This window comes from Rhyacophila brunnea, unplaced genomic scaffold, assembly GCF_057557595.1.
Source record: "Rhyacophila brunnea isolate RB1 unplaced genomic scaffold, BYU_Rbru_1.0 scaffold_22, whole genome shotgun sequence".
Classification (NCBI taxonomy): Eukaryota; Metazoa; Arthropoda; class Insecta; order Trichoptera; family Rhyacophilidae; genus Rhyacophila; species Rhyacophila brunnea.
The window spans coordinates 18,002,584-18,021,444 of NW_028232882.1; the positions used below are offsets into that span (position 1 = coordinate 18,002,584).

The 18,861-nt window shown below is 34.7% G+C and overlaps 1 protein-coding gene across 1 annotated transcript in view; it reads left to right on the plus strand.

Moving 5' to 3' along the window:
* LOC147070130 (uncharacterized) overlaps nucleotides 1–18,861 on the plus strand; it is a 139,154-nt gene that overhangs the window by 116,799 nt on the left and 3,494 nt on the right. Inside the window, exons 4-5 of the mRNA XM_085949370.1 lie at nucleotides 13,193–13,363; nucleotides 18,498–18,751. Coding sequence (XP_085805496.1) covers nucleotides 13,193–13,363; nucleotides 18,498–18,751 — 425 coding nt within the window. The remainder of the gene's footprint in view (nucleotides 1–13,192; nucleotides 13,364–18,497; nucleotides 18,752–18,861) is intronic.

Here is an 18,861-nt window from a genome sequence, read left to right on the forward strand (position 1 = left end):
GACACGCAGCAAACTAAACAATGGGTTCACTGTTATTAAATAATGGCTTCTCGCCCGTCTATCGACGACGCTTCCAGGAGCGTGATTTTGCTTGCCGTGTTCAATGAATGGACTACGTTGTATTTTCGTTAATTCGTATCGCTGAGAAGCCAAAAAACGATGAATCATGGGGCACGCGGGCACAATGCGTCGTCAAATCCAGTGTGCGCTGGCGTATTTGATTACGTTGTATTTTCGATGATTCACATAGAATATGCGCGAGCGCCCCGCAAGTCCGCTTTAGTGGACTTTATGCCTTAGACATAAATTTTAAAATTTGAGACTAAACATGAAAGGGGGCGCCTTTCTAAATCTGCCTAATGGCGGCACTTCGTCTAGGGACGTCACAGATTACAACCCACTGGGTCTTGGCCCTCTCTAGCATTCGCTTACATCTAGGTCTGTTCAAAGCTGCTTCAATCCAGTTTAGGATGCCCAAAGTCTGTAGGTTGCAGTATTAAATAATAATAATGGTTAGGTTAGTGCTAGCATCTGCGCATCTGAAGCTGGCTGAAAACATTATTATAAGTAAACAACAATAAAATTATTTGCGAAGAAATCAAATAATTATTATTCACTCGTGTATTGAATTGGGAAATAGTTCATGTTGTTGACTCGGTGTTTTATTACACAAGACGAAACCCACGATTATCTCATAAATTTAGCAAAAAAAACATACCATCAATCATTTCACACGTAAGTAATAGCGTAAATGTGTGTTATTAAAACTTATTAATAATATACCGTGTCATAATCGTTCAAACTTAATATCATTAAAGTGGCGATATTTTATTTTTTTTATTTTCGACATTAGGTAATGTTCATTTTCTCCGGAGGCATAAATAATAATATTATAATATCATAACCGAAACCTCACGAAATCTATAGGAATTTTAAAAAAAGTTCATGAGTTTCAAAAATACTGCAAGTCCAACATAATGAAACAGTTTACTCAGTCCCTTTGAATAAACTTTCATCAATCGTTACTGATTAGATTTCTCTAATCTCTAATCTATCTCAAACGGTGGAGTGTAATATGTATTTTTATCGCTACAATATTATGTGGGTCTTGGCCGCCTAACGAATAGGTCATTAAAGAGAGTTTGGTTTTACAAGAAATGGATGCTAGCCAAACATAGATTGATAAATAATTACAAGATAAAAATATTTTTTTATATACCTACCACGTTTTTAAATTTTCTGTCGAATCATATAAACTTGACAAATCTATGTATTAATAAATAATACTTTTTTTGTACTTGATAGAAATACTGAATAAATATAGAATACTATATTGATTTCCGTAGTAACGCACGTATATATTAATAAGTTAGTTAGTTAGCAACCAATAAGAGTGTTTTACTTTTAACGATTTTTTTCCGAAACATACAAAACAGAATTAACGGAAAATGAATTCAATTCTGCTTAAAGATGGCCAAAAGTATTAAAAGAATGCATTGTCGTCGTGTTCTGATATATTATAAAAGTTTCAAATGTCTAGCTAGTCAGGAAGTTAGTTAAAAATCTTCAATCGTCCAATACAAATCTTGGACAAACAAGAAAAAATCTATACCGGACAAACAAGAATACGAGCTAATAAAAACGTGGTAATAACATGTGAATTTGCAAGACCCACGATTTAAAAAGCCGACACGTTACCGCTCAGCCATCGCCTTATGTTTTAAATACATCTGTCTATTAACGGTTGTGACACACACAATTCAATACAATAATTATTTTTTCTATTCAGGTATTAATAGTCAGCAATCTATTCTGCCCTTCTAAGCAAGAAGGCAGTAACTGACTCTCACACACATTCGAGATAAATGACATAATGTGTTTTTTTCAAACTTCAGTACTATGAATTAATAAAAAACGGTTATAATTTTCATTTGTAGGATGTTAAAATACAAACAAAGTAATAATACACAAGCAGTAACTGCAATAAATAGTTGTAATTACTGCCTTTTTGCTAAAAAAATGTATTATTTTAGAAGATGTCTATTTTTTCACTAAGGATTTTAACGGTATTTTAGTGATAATACTGATTTTAAAGTGATCAAATATATAGCTTTCAAAATTACCTAACGAATGGCATTCATAACACAATTTCACAAATTTTGCGAGTTACTGCCTTCTTCATTGGAAGGGCAGTATTGTATGTATAGGAAAATATTTTCAAATTATTTCATTTCGAAACTAGCTTTTTGAAATGAAAAATTACACAAATTACAATTGTATTTTTAGATTTAAATAAAGGTAGAATTTTCTCGTTGGGCACTGAAAATAATTATCTTTAAAGGGGGTGCTATGTATCTAAATGAAGGTTCATGGTATGGCTCACAATAATTCTATATTATAAAATTTGTTTAGTCCTAAATAAAATTAATAAAAATTTCACACGTCGTTAAATAAATGACGTACATATGCATCTATGTTTCATCATAAAACTCCGTTGAAAGATCTAAAATTGTATTTTATTTTATTTTGTCGTGTCATACCTACCTGCATACATAGATTGTCAGAATAGTAATTGCAGTCGTTCTGCTGAAGCAATAAATAGATACGACCATCTTTTCACCATAGCCGTATGATAATGTGACCATACGTACTGATTCAACCTGTACATTAGTACATACAGGTTTTTTTAGAGATTGATCTGGTTAGTCGTGAGATGTAATGTTGTAACAGCTTAGGAGTACATCAAAAAATATTAATTCATCAAAATATCGAGTCACGTCACAGTGTATAATGCTTCCGCGCTCGGTGGCTGATAGCACGGTAGGTGAGGGGCTGACAGTGTGTGTCTCTACTCTGGTCAGTGCCGGTTCATTCTGTCATGTATCCATAACTCCCCTCTTTATGATATCTCCTCAATGACAATGAATTCAGTCTTTTTTGACCGATTTTCTATGAGTTGCTTTATTCCAGACTGATGCCGCGTAAGTTAAGGTTGGCTCCACAGCTCCATGATATATAATTTTCAAAACTTCAGGAGATGCCCTCCAAGTGGCTCTTGCTGTTTTTAAAAAGAATTTTCCCATTTGAGCTGCTTTCTTACATGTGTAGTCGATGTGTTTCGCCCAATTGATGTGCCTGTCTAAGTAGTATGTTAGATACGACTATGTTAACATATTCTCAGATAGCCAATCCAGTCTGGTAGCTCTCCAAAACCCATCATCCACACACCCACTTGTAAGAGACATTTTAACACTATCAACACAGCGTCAAATGATAGGAACAAACCCTAGATTCTTCTGGATAAGAAGTCACACAGCGATAACCGGAAACGAAGAAGCTGATAAATACGCTAAACAAGCCACAACAGATAAAAGACCTTTAACCTACACACACTTCTCTCTAAGTTACGCAAAACAAAAACTAAACGAAGACACAATAAAGCTATGGAACCACAGATACACAACATCCGCCACAGGATCAATAATGCAGAAATTTATTCCAAACATAAACTCTGCCATCACTCTTGGCAGGAACTTAAAAATATCACACGAACTCACACAGATTCTAACAGGCCACGGAGCGATGCGAGCTTATCTAAAAAGATTCAAATTGCGGGATGATGACTGTTGTCCATGTCACGGCAACACATCTCAAACTGTGTGACATGTCATCAACGACTGCCCTATACTAGAAAGAGAGCGATGGACTTTCAGGACTCAATGTAGATAGCATAATCATGAAATTGACCTCCAAAAGCCTCACGAAGTACTAAGCAATATAACAACACAAGAACACTACACAAAATATTTAATCCTGGCCACAAAGAAAATTAAAGATATAAATGGAGGAACCTAATTAGCCCCACATCAATGCAACTAGCCCACCCAACCACCTTGTACGAAAAAGCAAGGGCATGGTTATTAATATAAAAAAAATATATATATATTATATTATTGATCTACCCCAATTAATCCATATAAACCATTGTACATTATCCAAGTGTCACTAATATTGCCTACTTACAAATTCATATTTATAATATTAATTGTAAATGATTCTAACATCATTCAACTCGGACGATTCAACTTGTTCAAACTTAGTTTTTTCTACTCTCCGACTTGTTTCACCGCGGATCGAACTCTCTGGAGGTCTTTCCCTTTTATCGTTACACCATGTAACTATATTTGGAGACCATGACAAATAAACATCACTGAATATTAACATCCATCGAGTCGTGTTACTGACATACACCTTCCACTGTACCACTGGATCTGGACCCGTTGATAAGGATTTCCGTTGCCGAACACAACAATTCTTTCATTTGGTTACAATGAAGCGTGAAATTTTTAATAATTTATTTATTTTTAAGATACTCAGGGTGCCAACACGACGAAAGTGTATCTTCAATGACAAGTTAAAATCGAAATATACATTTATCAAAGCAATTTAAAATGTTCTGGTTTTTTTTCTTTTTAAATGGCCACCTTACCGTACGATATACTCGATGGTCCCGATGACTTGCAACACTTTTTTCTTGATTTGATCAAAATTATTATTTTGCTCTTAAATAAAATAGTACCTACATATTACAATTAATGTGCCTGTCTTATTATAATATGAAAAATGTAGTTAAATGAGCTGTACATTGTGAATACATTATTAATTTATTTTTTAGGTATTGGAAACCGTTGAAATATTAATTCATTCAATTTCGCAGCGTACCTAGGTACCTATTTTCAGCGACTCGATTTAGGTTTGTTTGGTCAATGCAATAATATTAAAAGTTAATTTTTATACTTATTGGAGAATGCATAGGTATGTAGTTTAATCAAATGTGTTGTAGGAAACCTTCATAGTCTCTTATATGCAGGTACAGTGATATCAGTAAAATATTATGATCTTTAGCGACACAATTTAGGTTTGATGCAGTGAGATAATAAATGTCCATGCTTTAATACGAGACAATAGTATTGTTAGGTCATTTTTATGCTTATAGGAGAATGCATAAGTATGTAGTTTAATCACAGGTGTTGTAGGAAACCTTCATATGTGGCATAGTTTCCTCTATGTACAGATAGATATCAGACGATCTTTTTCGTTTCTTATTTATGATTTCTCCTGGCAAGTTCGTATCTAATATTAGATTGTAGCGTGGTAAGTTACTGGCAGGTGAATGTATGGCTGTAATACCTGCAATATGCGAAAGGTCGATTACCACGGCTAACATCAGGTGCGGCGGTCAATTTGATACAGCTCAATACAGGCTGCATTTATTCCAAGTATCTAATAACACATCAATGGTTGCATGCAATGTTGAATGATAATTTCACAGTACGATTTCGACTCATTTTAAATGAACATCGAGATATAACTCAATTGATTAAGTAAATAGAAATGCTGTGGCTCAATTAATAATCTAAAATTACTCGACTTGCCCATTCGTATTAAATATTTTGTGCATCCATAGTAATATTATTATGATGTCGTTTTCGTTTATACGAGGACGTGAAATTATCGATAAAATACGGCTATAACTTACATCAAGGCCTACGATAGTCGGGCCGTGATATGAAACTGTTAATAAATTTCGATCGTAGTACTATAGATATGCCACCGTACATTTTCCGGTGTTCGAATTTAGAACTAAGCTCACCACAGTATAAAAGTATAATGATTTGTTCAAATATTATTACTCATTGGACAACAGCTTATAATGGTTGTAATTGCTCATACTTCGAGTGCAATTTGGCAAACTGTTTCTAGAAAATGATGATTATTTCATATTGAAATACATGGTAATACTTTAATTGGTTTGAACGAACAGATTATCTAATTAAATTCGAAAATAATAATGAATAACTAGCACTGTAATTAGCAATTCAGTGCTCCGGCCTGTCTATAATAGTCGGTTTTGGCTAACTTGTAGGTAGATCCATGCGATATTGGGACTAAAGTTAAAATATTATTAAGTGGATTGTGACAAAAACGCATGATTTCAGAACACTTTTCACATAGAAAACGTCCGAAGAACAGAATATGAGTACCTACCTACCGTTATTCTTATGGAGTGAATTGTTTTGCAGGGGCTATGTATTAAAGGATATAATATAATTGCTGACATATACAAAAAACTATAGTAGAAAAAAATCATTTTAGGTTAAATTATGGAATTAATATAAGGAATGTTACATTCTTAATCGTGTGAATTATTATTCGTTGAATAAAAGTAGTGGTAGGTATATTACAATATGAAAGATAGTTAGATATAATATATTATAGAAACATAGATACATATATGGAAAAGTAGACGTCAACTAATACACAATTTCCCGACTAGGGGGCAGTCTTTTACATATTATTTCAGTGACACTTTGTTCTTATCATTGTGTATTTTGAGGTAAATGTGTGTTTTTTTTTTTAATATTTTATCGCGTATACGTAGTATCTCAAGGCAAGGGAGCTGATTGCTGAAGACAATTATTGATGTCTTCGAAATGTGGTGTTGGCGCCGAATGCTTCGTATTTCTTGGAGAGGCCAGTCAATCATCCAGAAACTCCAGATGAAGGAACGGCTCTAGATAATATATTGTCTGAGACGTATTCTGCAGTTTTTTGACATATTAGTCAGTGCGGGCCGGATAACTTGGACTGTTGGTTTTGGGTAGCCACCAAGAAATGTAAAACAGAGGAACAGCGTCAACTTAACGAAAGAACTTGCTTCACTCTATCCTGAGAGAAACAGGGGACCGATAGGGGTAGGGAGTCATGGAGGGTGGTCACGACTGGGGAATCCAATCCCGAGCCAAAATCTTGATCCTGGGATTTCGGGATAACAATATGACGATCCCGGGATTGGCACTTTTTTCAAGAGTTAATATTAGGTACATTTTTATATATACAAATAACGTTGATAAAATCGGTCGAAAATAAATCTAGTATAATTAATACTATTTAAGACATATTTTATTTTTAATATTGTGGGAAGCATTGTTTCTTCCAATCTTTCTCATTTTTACATCGTTTTTCTTAGCTCGTATTCTTATTTTGTCCGTTGGTTCTTTGTCCGGTACAAATCTTGCAATCGATTTTTAACTACTTTCCCGACTAGCTAGACATTTGAAACTTTTAGAACATATCAGAACACAATGCCAATGCAATTTTTTAATACTTTTAGCCATCTTTAAGTAGAATTGAATTCATTTCCAGTTAATTCTGTTTTGTATGAAAAGTTATTTCGACACCATTATTGGTTGCTATGCTGGTCTGGGGTCCTAACAACTAAATTATTTATAATATACATTACGCGCGTTACTATGGAAATCAATATGTCATATTGTCAAGTATAAATTTTTTTGATCGTTTAAGCTAGTCAAGTCAAGTTTATATGGTTCAACAGAATTTAAAAACGTTGTATATAAAAAGTTCTTTTTATCTTGTAATTATTATTAATTTATGTGAAAAAATAAAATGAATTGGCAACACATGGATAATAAATCAAACTTCATTCAAAGTCAGTTTATTTCTAATGTAGTTATATGTTATTAAAAAGTATTTTTTCTGTTATATTTTCGTTTTTATTTTATTTTCCATAAAAATTGATAAAAAAAATCAATCCCGTAAATTTCGGGATCATGTTTACCAATCCCGGGATTCATAGGTATCGAAAATAGTTCGGGATCACGGGATTGGAATCCCTAGTTACGACCTCAGTTATGACGGAAAGACCAAGATCAATAAGAGAGAGTAAATAAATCAATGTTTATTGTTAAGAAAAATTCGTTTTGTTATTATGTTGCTTTAGCTCCACTGTACCTACCTATTATATATTTTCTTATAATATTAAAATAACTCCTGACTGCAAAATTTCACTTCGCTGAAATATCATTGCTAACATCTCCCGCTGATTTTTAAGTATTAGGTACGTATAACATTATATTTTGTATTGCTAGTGTTGAGGGCTCAGATGTTATACAATTACGATAACACATCGTGATTGGACCATTAGGATTTGAAGGATGCAATGTGATGCCCTCAATACAATTTATATCAGGTATCTGCTTAAGTATGTAGAACGTGGTGTAGGTATCTTATATTATTTGAAAGGCCTGTATTAGACTATCAAGGATATTTTATCTAAATTTTCTTTTAAGAATATTCTTTTATAAAATACATGAGAGCATTTTACACTAAGTGAAAGAAGTTAAATTTTAAAAATGGACAATGAATGTAATGTTGGCTTGCACGTTTATGATTAATACAGGTGTAGGATCGAATTTACATTTGATGGGGTCCAGGGGGTTAATAGTTTTAAGGACACCTAAAAACCCCAAGTTATTAGAATATAATTTAAATTAATGTTTATTTTTATTATCCCTAATCTGATTATAGTGATTATGTATTGCACATTATTATATATTTTCTTGGTCTATGGACTATAGATAGATATATAGACATCTTCTAATATATAAAAATTAATATTTGTGTGTTTGTGTGTTTGTTTGTTCGTATTTAATGCGCAGCCATACCGTTCATCCGATTGCGATAAAACTTTGTTAACTTATTGCCTTGCACTTGCGCAAAGAGTATAGGCTATACTAATATATAAAAATGAATGTCTGTCTGTCTGTATGTCTGTCTGTCTGTGTGTCTGTCTGTGTGTCTGTCCCGTATGTGTTCCTATACCATTCATCCGATTGCAATGAAATTATGGTAAGCGGTTGTACGCACACCCATGAAGGTTTCTGAATTAGAAAAATTATCACCTTCTTCTTCTTCTTCATTCTATCTTCTTTTATTCGTATGGTTCCTATACCATTCATCCGATTGCGATGAAACCTTCGTCAGTTGTTGTGTTAACACCCGCAAAGGTTTCTGAAATAGTACAACCATCTTCTTCTTCTTCTTCTTCTTCTTCTTCAATCTATCTTCTTTTATTCGTATGGTCCCTATACCATTCATCCGATTGCAATGAAACCTTCGTCAGTTGTTGTGGTAACAACCGCAATGGTTTTTGAATTAGTACAACCATCGTCTTCTTCTTCTTCTATTCTATATTCTTCTATTCGTATGCGTTCCTATTCCATTCATCCGATTGCAATAAAATTTTCGTCAGTAATTGTGCCAACACCCGCGAAGGTTTCTGAATTAGTACAACCATCTTCTTCTTCTTCTTCTTCTTCTTCATTCTATCTTTTTTTATTCGTATGGTCCCTATACCATTCATCCGATTGCGATGAAACCTTCGTCAGTTGTTGTGGTAACACCCGCAATGGTTTTTGAATTAGTACAACTATCTTCTTCTTCTTCTTCTATTCGTATGCGTTTCTATTCCATTCATCCGATTGCAATAAAATTTTCGTCAGTAATTGTGCCAACAATTAGTACAACCATCTTCTTCTTATATTTGTATGCGTTCCTATACCATTCATCCGATTGCAATGAAATTTTGATCAAGTGTTGTGCTCACGCTGCAAAGGTTTCTGAATTGATACAACTATTTTCTTTTTCTTATATTCTATCTTCTTCTATTTGTATGCGTGCTTATACCATTCATCCGATTACGATGAAATTTTGACCAGTTGTTGTGAGCACGCCCGCGAAGGGTTCTGAATAAGTACTACCATCTTCTTATTCTTCTATTCATATGCGTTCCTATACCATTCATCCGATTGCAATGAAACTTTGTTGAGTTGTCGTGCGCACACCTGCGAAGGTTTCTAAATTATTATTATATAAAATACAAAGTTTGTTTGTTCCATCCAATTTTGATTTTTTTTTTTACTACATATTAATAACATTAATAACGTTTTCATATTTTGGATTCGATTTTAATTTAGTGTTCTTATATGTTTGACCTTTACTCCTATTAGAATTATTTTCATATTGCCATATTGTATTACACAGATATTTTAATATAAAAAAAATAATAACCTCTTCTTATTTTTCAAATATCTAAGATAAATATAACCACGAAACGACCCTGTACGAAGCTGGGTACTTCAGCTAGTACTGAATAATAAATCAGTTTATGTATACCATGACAATAATTATTATATTAGTGGGTTTATCCTCTATTATATACACAAGGCGGCTATCGGCGGCTATCAGCGGTAGTTTATCATATTTATGAATTGAGGAGGTTAATTGTTACAATAAGTTTAGTTTACTGTCTAAACCTGAACTGTCAAAAAGTGCTATATTTTAACAGCCCCTCTCTTGGCTGTGTTAACTTTTAGAGCGAGATAGACAGTTTAGACGGCTAATGTATTGTATCAATTATAAACAATCTGCAATAGTCGCCTTGTGTATAGAATAAACCCACTGATATTTTGTGTAGTCAACACTTTAAAAAAAGTATTTTATCATAGTCCTGGGCGATTGTCTAATCTGCCAATGCCATAATTCGGACCTGTTTATATTTATTACACTGTGCGTCAATTTTTCCCATCCATACGTGATTAAAGGTAGCACACAACGGTTGAGTACTTTACTCGTAATATGCCAGTGATATCTATCATCAGTGACGTCCCGTGGGGGTAGGCAGGTTGACTGTCGCTTGGGGCGGCAGTTACTCGAAGGGCGGCAAATCGAGGACAATCATTCGGAATATATAGAAATAGCTACCTAAACTTAGTATTAACGAAAATATCTTTCCATTAAAAAAATCAGCTCTCTGGTTTTGTAGGGTTCGTGATATATAGTTTACTTCCGTTGCCCTTCGACGTCCTTGGTGACCAGAAACGACACGTGCAGATTTGAGAATAATTAGTCTGATATTTTGGTAGTCCAACACATTTCTCAGATATTGTACCTACTCATGAAAGGATGATAAAAATAATGTATAAAAAAATGAGGTGGCATTTTGGCGCTGCCTAGGGGCGGCATTTTATCTAGGGACGTCACTGTCTAACATGCATGCTTCATGTAGATTGTAGGCGCATTGTTGGAAATATAAAATCATTGTAACAATCGTATCTAAGATAATGGAGACAATTGGACGCCGTACCAATCGACAGGGCCAGTGGTGTTCCAGTAAAGAACTAGACGTAATTATTATATTATCCGTATATCTTGATAGAAATCACGATACGTGCTCCGTGGCAGATTTAATGTTGGATCTAAACTAGTTACTGGATAGGTAGACACTTGCATACTTCACGGTTGCTTACTTTCCCGACAAACGAGGAAATCATTAAGCACGCTTTGTTATGTTGGTACTTAACTATGTCCGATTGGTCAGAATTGTTGTAACCAGTGATATCTCAGAGTGATAATATAATGATTTTGTAAAGTGTACCTATGTATGGGAATCTAATCTATACCAGAAATGTTATCATGACTCAATTATCTATGTTTTAACGCGACCCTAGCGTGAGACGCTGGAATTAACGAAAACCACAGCATTTCGATGTATTTTTCCGTACATCACAATTTTCCGACCATGTCCGATCCTAATAGGATCATATGGCCTCCACAGAGTAGAGGTTTGTGTTAACAGGTTTTTATTTTTACGAGAAATGGATGTCAGCCACTTGCTCAACCTATTAGGTCCATACCATGACTCACACACAAATTGAAAAACAATATGTGTACTTGCCAGACTTCGAGACAGATTCGAGCCTGGGACCCACAGCGTTATAGTCCAACGTTTAAGCCGCGCGGCTACCGTGGGTGACATCACAATGGTTACATGTAAATTGTACGTAAAACATTTCACTGTGGCACAGTTCGCCGTGAGCTTTCTATCGGAAAGAGATGACCATATAGGTACTATACGGTCTCTAATTTTATTTTGAATATTAATTCAATTTTCATTGCTGATTTTGGCAAAAATCATGAATTTAAGAATGAAAACATAGCCTAACCTAACAAATAATCCATTATATCAGCTATTTTCAACATTTATTTGCTGCTGACTTCCAGTAAAGTGTAAACTGACAAAAACAGTGTTTTATTTAGACATGAACTGTATGTCAGTACTAGGGATTCCAATCCCGGGCTATTTTCGATACCTATGAATCCCGGGATTTCGGGATTGATTTTTTTTATCAATTTTTATGTAAAATAAAATAAAAGCGAAAATAAAACGGAAAAAATAATTTTAATAAAAAATAACTACATTAGAAATAAACTGAGTTTGAATGAAGTTTGATTTATACCCATGTGTAGGTTGCCGATTCATTTTATTTTTTCACATGCACTATTAAAAATGAGAAAGATTGGAAAAAAACAATGCTTCGCACTTTTAACAAAGTAATTCTACCATGATATCATACGTTTTACGGCAGTTTCATATTTGGCTGGCTAATTAGATTTATGATGCGGAAAGGCCATACGTACGCCATGATTATTTGCTTTACTATTTTAAATCTCGCTAATCCATTCATTATGTCTTTACTACCAGAAACAGCAATCTCATATTCAATTCACATTATTATTTATATTACAATATTATTTACTCCATTAAACTTGTGTATTTACAAGATTGAACGTATACAATATTAACAATAAATGTCTCCAATAGTATAAATTATACTAGATTTATTTTTGACCGATTTTATCAATGTTATTTGTAAATATAAAATTTTTATATTAACAATGGAAAAAAATGTCAATCCCGGGATTGTCAAATTGTAATCCCGGGATCAGAATTTTGGCTCGGGATTGGATTCCCTAGTCAGTACTATACTACCCAAAGAGGTTGGACGGACTTTAATATACGGCCATATAACATTTCACGGTGAAGTGTAATACGGCGAACTGCATACGTACAAGCATACCGGACACGCATCACAATACCCGTGCCAAAAATAAGAAATGTTTTTATACATTTGTATGTTCATTTGATGGAGGTTTTATAAGATTTCTTTAAACAGAATGTTAAAAATTGTTGTAGATATCGTTTAGTGGTTTAATTTTGGTAAACGCTGCTGTAGAGCATTACACTACTCTTAAACTTAGCGATATGTAAGGGGCTGATAATGTTTGAGGCCTGGGGGGGGCGTTTTAGGATGTGGAGCGTATGGTTGCTAGTGTTGCTACTACTACACTACTAATGTATTTTGAACTCGTGGCGTGTTGTAGTGTTAAAGAAAGAAAAAAAAATATTATTTGTCGCTGTTTTGATGATTACTAATTCACAATTTGAAGACGTGACATTTTTGTAAAACAACTTTTATCATATTTCTTTCAGATGGGACGTCCCATTCCTATGCCGATGGTGCCAGTGGCTGCGTCTCGTCTTGGATACGCCACTCTCCCCATGATGCCAGCTGGTCCTCATGCGATGCCGCCGCCTTCTCACCATCAGATAGTGTACTCTCACCATCCTCAGATGTATCCGGCGTATGCCACCAATGACATGGTAAGACATTACGCATTCACGGTTGGGAAAGCTTTATCTTTTTGCATGCGGGCATCGTTTAGCCTAGTTACGTTACTGTACACACATTTGTATTACCAAATTGCCTAGAGACAGTCCCGCCTTATCTATGCGTAACATTATTGTAGATTGTACAAGAGCGGTTGAATGAAATGGGCGGCAAGAAAGTACGTACAAATTCAATGTCTTATTTGAACTAGGTAGTGGGTAGCGTATTTATGGATTTTATGACGTAGTGAACTTGCATTACTGTTCAACTTGTCACTCGTTCAAAAAAGTTATTAGCTTCGTTCTTTGATTTAATAAACAAGTAGCTTCATTTTCTTTTTAGTAATTTCCATGTGCTTTTTCTCTCCCTGGCACTTTGCATTAGAGTAAACTCAGTAAACTCAGTCAGAGCTCACTTTGAGCGTAGCAATCTAAGTCTTGGGCATCTTCTCCCAGGACACTCCCAGGCCAATTCTTAGATGCTTCACATCACCAATTGACGGGTCCCGTGATACTCTCGATTAAGACCAAGGGTGGTACGGGGCGAGTTTGGTGGAGGGACTTTAACTTCAATGTCGAGTGATATGTTTGAATGGGTACCCATTTAAGAGGAAGATTTTCAGGAATGCTCAAATTTATATATAATACTTATATTTAAATGAGGGTATTTGATTGCAAAATATTACATTTCAGTGGTGTGTTAAGTTCGACTCTTCTATTTTTAACAAAAAATACATTGTTATATACATCAATTAGCCTATCCCGTCTTTTTCTTTCTGAATATTTTCATTTGGTCTCTACTAACCTTGGTACTTGTAGTTGTTAATATATATTTTTAGATTAAATTATCTTTTTACTAGATAGATATGTTTCCAAATGATGTATGTTCAATAATGATGATTGCATTCTTCAAACGTGTTATAAATGAGAAATAGTTTAATGAAAGGTTTGCAATTTATTTAGCTAATATAGGTAATTTACTGGCATGCATAGGTATTTATAAAACCTATCAATAAAGATTGCGGGCAACAAATGCCTAGTTGAAGTCCTCTTTGCATCACTGCTTGCATATTTAACATCCATCACATGACAGAGGCATCGAAATCACCGATCCATTCCAGTCTGCAGTAATATATTGCAACGTCTCAAACGCATTATGCATTCGCGAATCACAAATTATGCAAGCGGGCAAACAATCAACCGGCCGAAGTATAAACAAATCAAGTGAATAAATGGAGGTACTGTCAATTTCATATTCCGGTTGCAATTCAGCAATGAATATCATTAAATGTAGATGCTATTGATGGTTAGAAAGGAGACTTTCGTAATACCGTTTCAGTTCTCATGAAAACTAAACAGTAAAATGCCCGATTCGTTTAGAAAACGAAGATGGACAGGTTTTGTAATAAGCTATGAACGGCATACTTATTGCGTCATTGTAAATTTTACTGCCTTGCCATAATCTAATATAAATTACACTCCTTTATTTGGATATTTGAAAGGGCAAAATAATTACATAGACTACAAATACAGCAGAGTGCAAACAATGCAAGTTGCATTTTATATTAGACTAATTTCGTATAACGGAGCCATTCACAGAAAACTAACGTCCTGACTAAGTAACAATCGTAACTTGAAGGAAAAGAGTTAACAAGCTTCTAATACAGTGGTTCTCAACCTGGGTTCGATCGAACCCCAGGGGTTCGGTGAGTCAGTCTCAGGGGTTCGGCGGAGGTCAAGACACACACCAATTTGAGCAATTCTAGTCTAGCACCGGCAAAACTAAGAGAACATTTGCTTAAGCTGCATGGAGATGGAAAATACAAGAACACAACGCTCGCTGAATTCAAGGTGAAGAGAGCTAGATTCGATGAAAATGCTACTCTGCATGTTCTCGGCGTTGGACCCATCAACAAACCGATCCTCACAGCATCGTACGAAGTTGCTTACCTGATCGCAAAGCAGGGCAAACCACACACCATTGGTGAAACACGCATAAAACCAGCTGTGTTGAAGATGGCGAATATCATGCTGGGAAAAACGGCTGAAGTTAAGTTATCCCAAATTCCTCTTTCAAATGACACCATCAGCGACAGAATAGAAGAAATGAGCAAAGACATCTTGGCTCAAGTAGTTGCAGATCTGATTTCAAGTCCGGGAAAATTCAGCCTTCATCTCGACGAGACCACAGACGTTTAGAATCTTGAGTGATTCAAGTGATGTTAATGCACCAGTAAAATATATACCTATGTTTTGAATTTGAAAAAAATCATATTTTATTTTTCCAATTAAGAAGGGTTCGGTGAATGCGCATATGAAACTGGTGGGAGTCAGTACCTCCAACAAGGTTAAGAACCACTGTTCTAATATATACAGAGAGAACAGAGAAGAACGCGCGAAGCGGGGATGTTTGGATACGAAACACCCCGACGGTACTGTAAAATACTGTATAAAAAAATATATATTCAATTACGTAAACTTAATATTATAGGTATGATGAGATATTTGAAGTACCTACTTACGTTGCCTACAAACTGTCTAAAGCGCCGTCTAGGCGGCAGCGATTTGCCTGCGCGGTATAGTCTGTGCAAACTACTTTTACAGCGCTTTTCGGTTTGTGCGAGCTACAGTTTTCCCGTCCATACACACGGACTTCTCGATACAAACCGGTTTGTGCATGTAAGCTTGTGGTAAAGCATGAGCGTCTAGCGGGCGCTTAAGGGCGGCAAATCGAAGATTTATTTTACAGTGTGATTGTACAATTAATATTACCTTCGCTTATTAAGGACTTCAGTTAATCAAGAAGAAAATAAGTATGCTTTTTGTCACTCATGGCACATCATTCTTAATTGCAAATGTACATGCTTTCAAATGGGAATAACGACTTCTTCACGAAACTGATTAATCCCTCGTTTTTATTTATTTCGTAGGTTGGTACAAATCGATAAAATCGTTGAATATTTTTCAATTAAAATACATTCTTCAATTTCCAACTATAGTTAGTTTGGTACTCTATTGATGTCTACGTTAACAAGGATTTTAACTATGAAAATCCATAAAAAACTGTTAAAAATTCAGTTTCTAATTCTTTAAAGGGTATTCGAAAGGAGCTTTTGATGTTCTTCATACATGCAGGTAAAGATTATCAGCACATTACATTAGGTTAGATTAGAAGATTTCTTTTTACAATCATATTATGTTTCTTCAACAGTCATTGTTTCATTTACCGCCAGAGTTGCCAAGACCCGTCGTTGACAACGATGTCGAAGAAAGTCATGTTACATATTATTATAATATAGCGGTGAATTACGCCAAAATTGTTGTCACTTTCAGTCGAATTTTCTGATTTTTGGTTGACAAGATTAATAGTGTCGATTTCCCGAGTATGTACCTAATTACGGTTTCCATGACCGTGGAAAACTTAATGTTTTAGTTGAATTGTAGAGATTTTAGATTGTGTTATAATATGAAATTAAAAGCAATTGCCCTGCAAGTCACATCCATAAATTGTACATATCATAAATATGTACTTATTGTAAATATGAAATTTCGCCCCGAAGATCGATATTCGACATCAAAATACCGAACCGATTTTTTTTAAACGGTACATGTTCAAACACGCACGTTACCATGATCTTACTCCCTACTTCATTTATCGTTTGTCAATTTATGGCTACGGCCGTATGTTATAGCTTAGCCACTGGGAAATGCCAATAGAAATGGTGTATTTCAAAAAAATACTACCTTATTCTTAGGTCAATAATTATTATAAACATTATTCGTATAATGTTTATCACATTTGAATGGTCAGACATGGCTTATAATCAATATCTTTAAATGTGTAAATCTTGCCCATTTTGTGAATAATAAAATGCCTAATTCATAGTATACATAGTAAGTCATTCATTTTCATCACAAACCAACCCGTCCCGCACTAAACTCGGTCTTAATCAAGCGTATCACGGGGTCCGATGCTTAGATTAAAGCATCACCAGTTATACCGGCTGTACCAGAAGTATAGGACTGTACTTTATAGGAGCATTTCTGTAGTACTTCTCCCTCGTAAGGTCGATTCAGTACTTGAATACTGGAATAAAGTTTCTCCTAGGAGCTAGCTGCCTCCAATCTTTTCGATCCCTAATTCTTAACTGCCATGTACATCCTCCTAACTTGGTGAGTTCATCGATATAGTGGCTCTTAAGATACCCCTGTGGTCAATCAATGTTCCATTGTCTACCACTATAATATGACTGCATTTGTCCAGCGGTTTTCCACTCGCCGATTGACTTATCCACCTTATTTATTCATTGTTTTCTTTATGGAATATTTACATTATGCGCAACATGCACCTTTCCATACCACGATATACAATTCGTTGTTTTTAGATTTGTCTTACAATAAGGATCCATAAATGTATTGAATGATTACATAATGTCATAATAATTATTAATGATTCAGGCACTGGTACATTGAATAATGTTGGCCGATTTTGAGTTTTTTTTAATAATATACGTTTAAAGTATCTTCAAATGTGTTAATCGTGCCCATTTTTTGAATAATAAAATGCATAATTCTTGTCAAATTTGGGATCACAGAGATTATCAATATATTTTTTTTTTTTTGTAAATATTTTACTATAATAATGTCGACATAAATTTTACTAATGGTTTATAAAATTAATAAATATAAAAAATCTTAACACCACTTCACATGGACGTACTGAAATATGACTATATTCTAAAACATTAGAGCGAGAGGTTTAAAAGAATACTATGTATTAAAAATACTTTATGTAATCATCAGATGTTTAAAATAAATATAAAGGATAATAAGGCTTCAAAATTATGTAAATATATTATCTACAACGTTTAAGGAATTCCAGGATCATGCTTTGAAAATAGCATAAAAGCTCCATTTTCACGTACGCTGAGCATGTCCCCCCTTAAGTTTTGTTTTTTTATTAAAAATAAAGGTACTGGCTATGCATATAGTCGTGTCAAATATTTATTTAATCTTAAATATTTACCTGTAGATTTTGGTTGTTGCTTGATATATAATTTAATAAAGGGGATTCAATAATAATTACTATTTTCTGAAATATTTTAACCATGTCTGTGGTCATTTCTAGGTTCGCATCAAGCGTAAACGCTACGGGAGCTCTTCGCCGAGCAGCCAGGGCCGCAGGCGAAGCGACCAGCTGACCAGGTCCCTCGAGAGGATCTACAGACAGAGGCAGATGCCGATGCCGATGGATCACAGGAACATGCAGATGCAGCATCAACAGATTCCGGTCAACCCTCACCACAAAGTCAAGAAGAGCAAGAAGAAGGCGAAGAACATGACGGAGGCTGATGTCATCAGGACGTACACTGGCTTGGACAGGTGATTTTTACAATTTTAACTTTAAATGACATAATATGATGAGTGAAAATGAGGTGACATAGTATAACTGATGAATTGTCAAATAGATTTCCAATGTGGAAGGGGCGCAA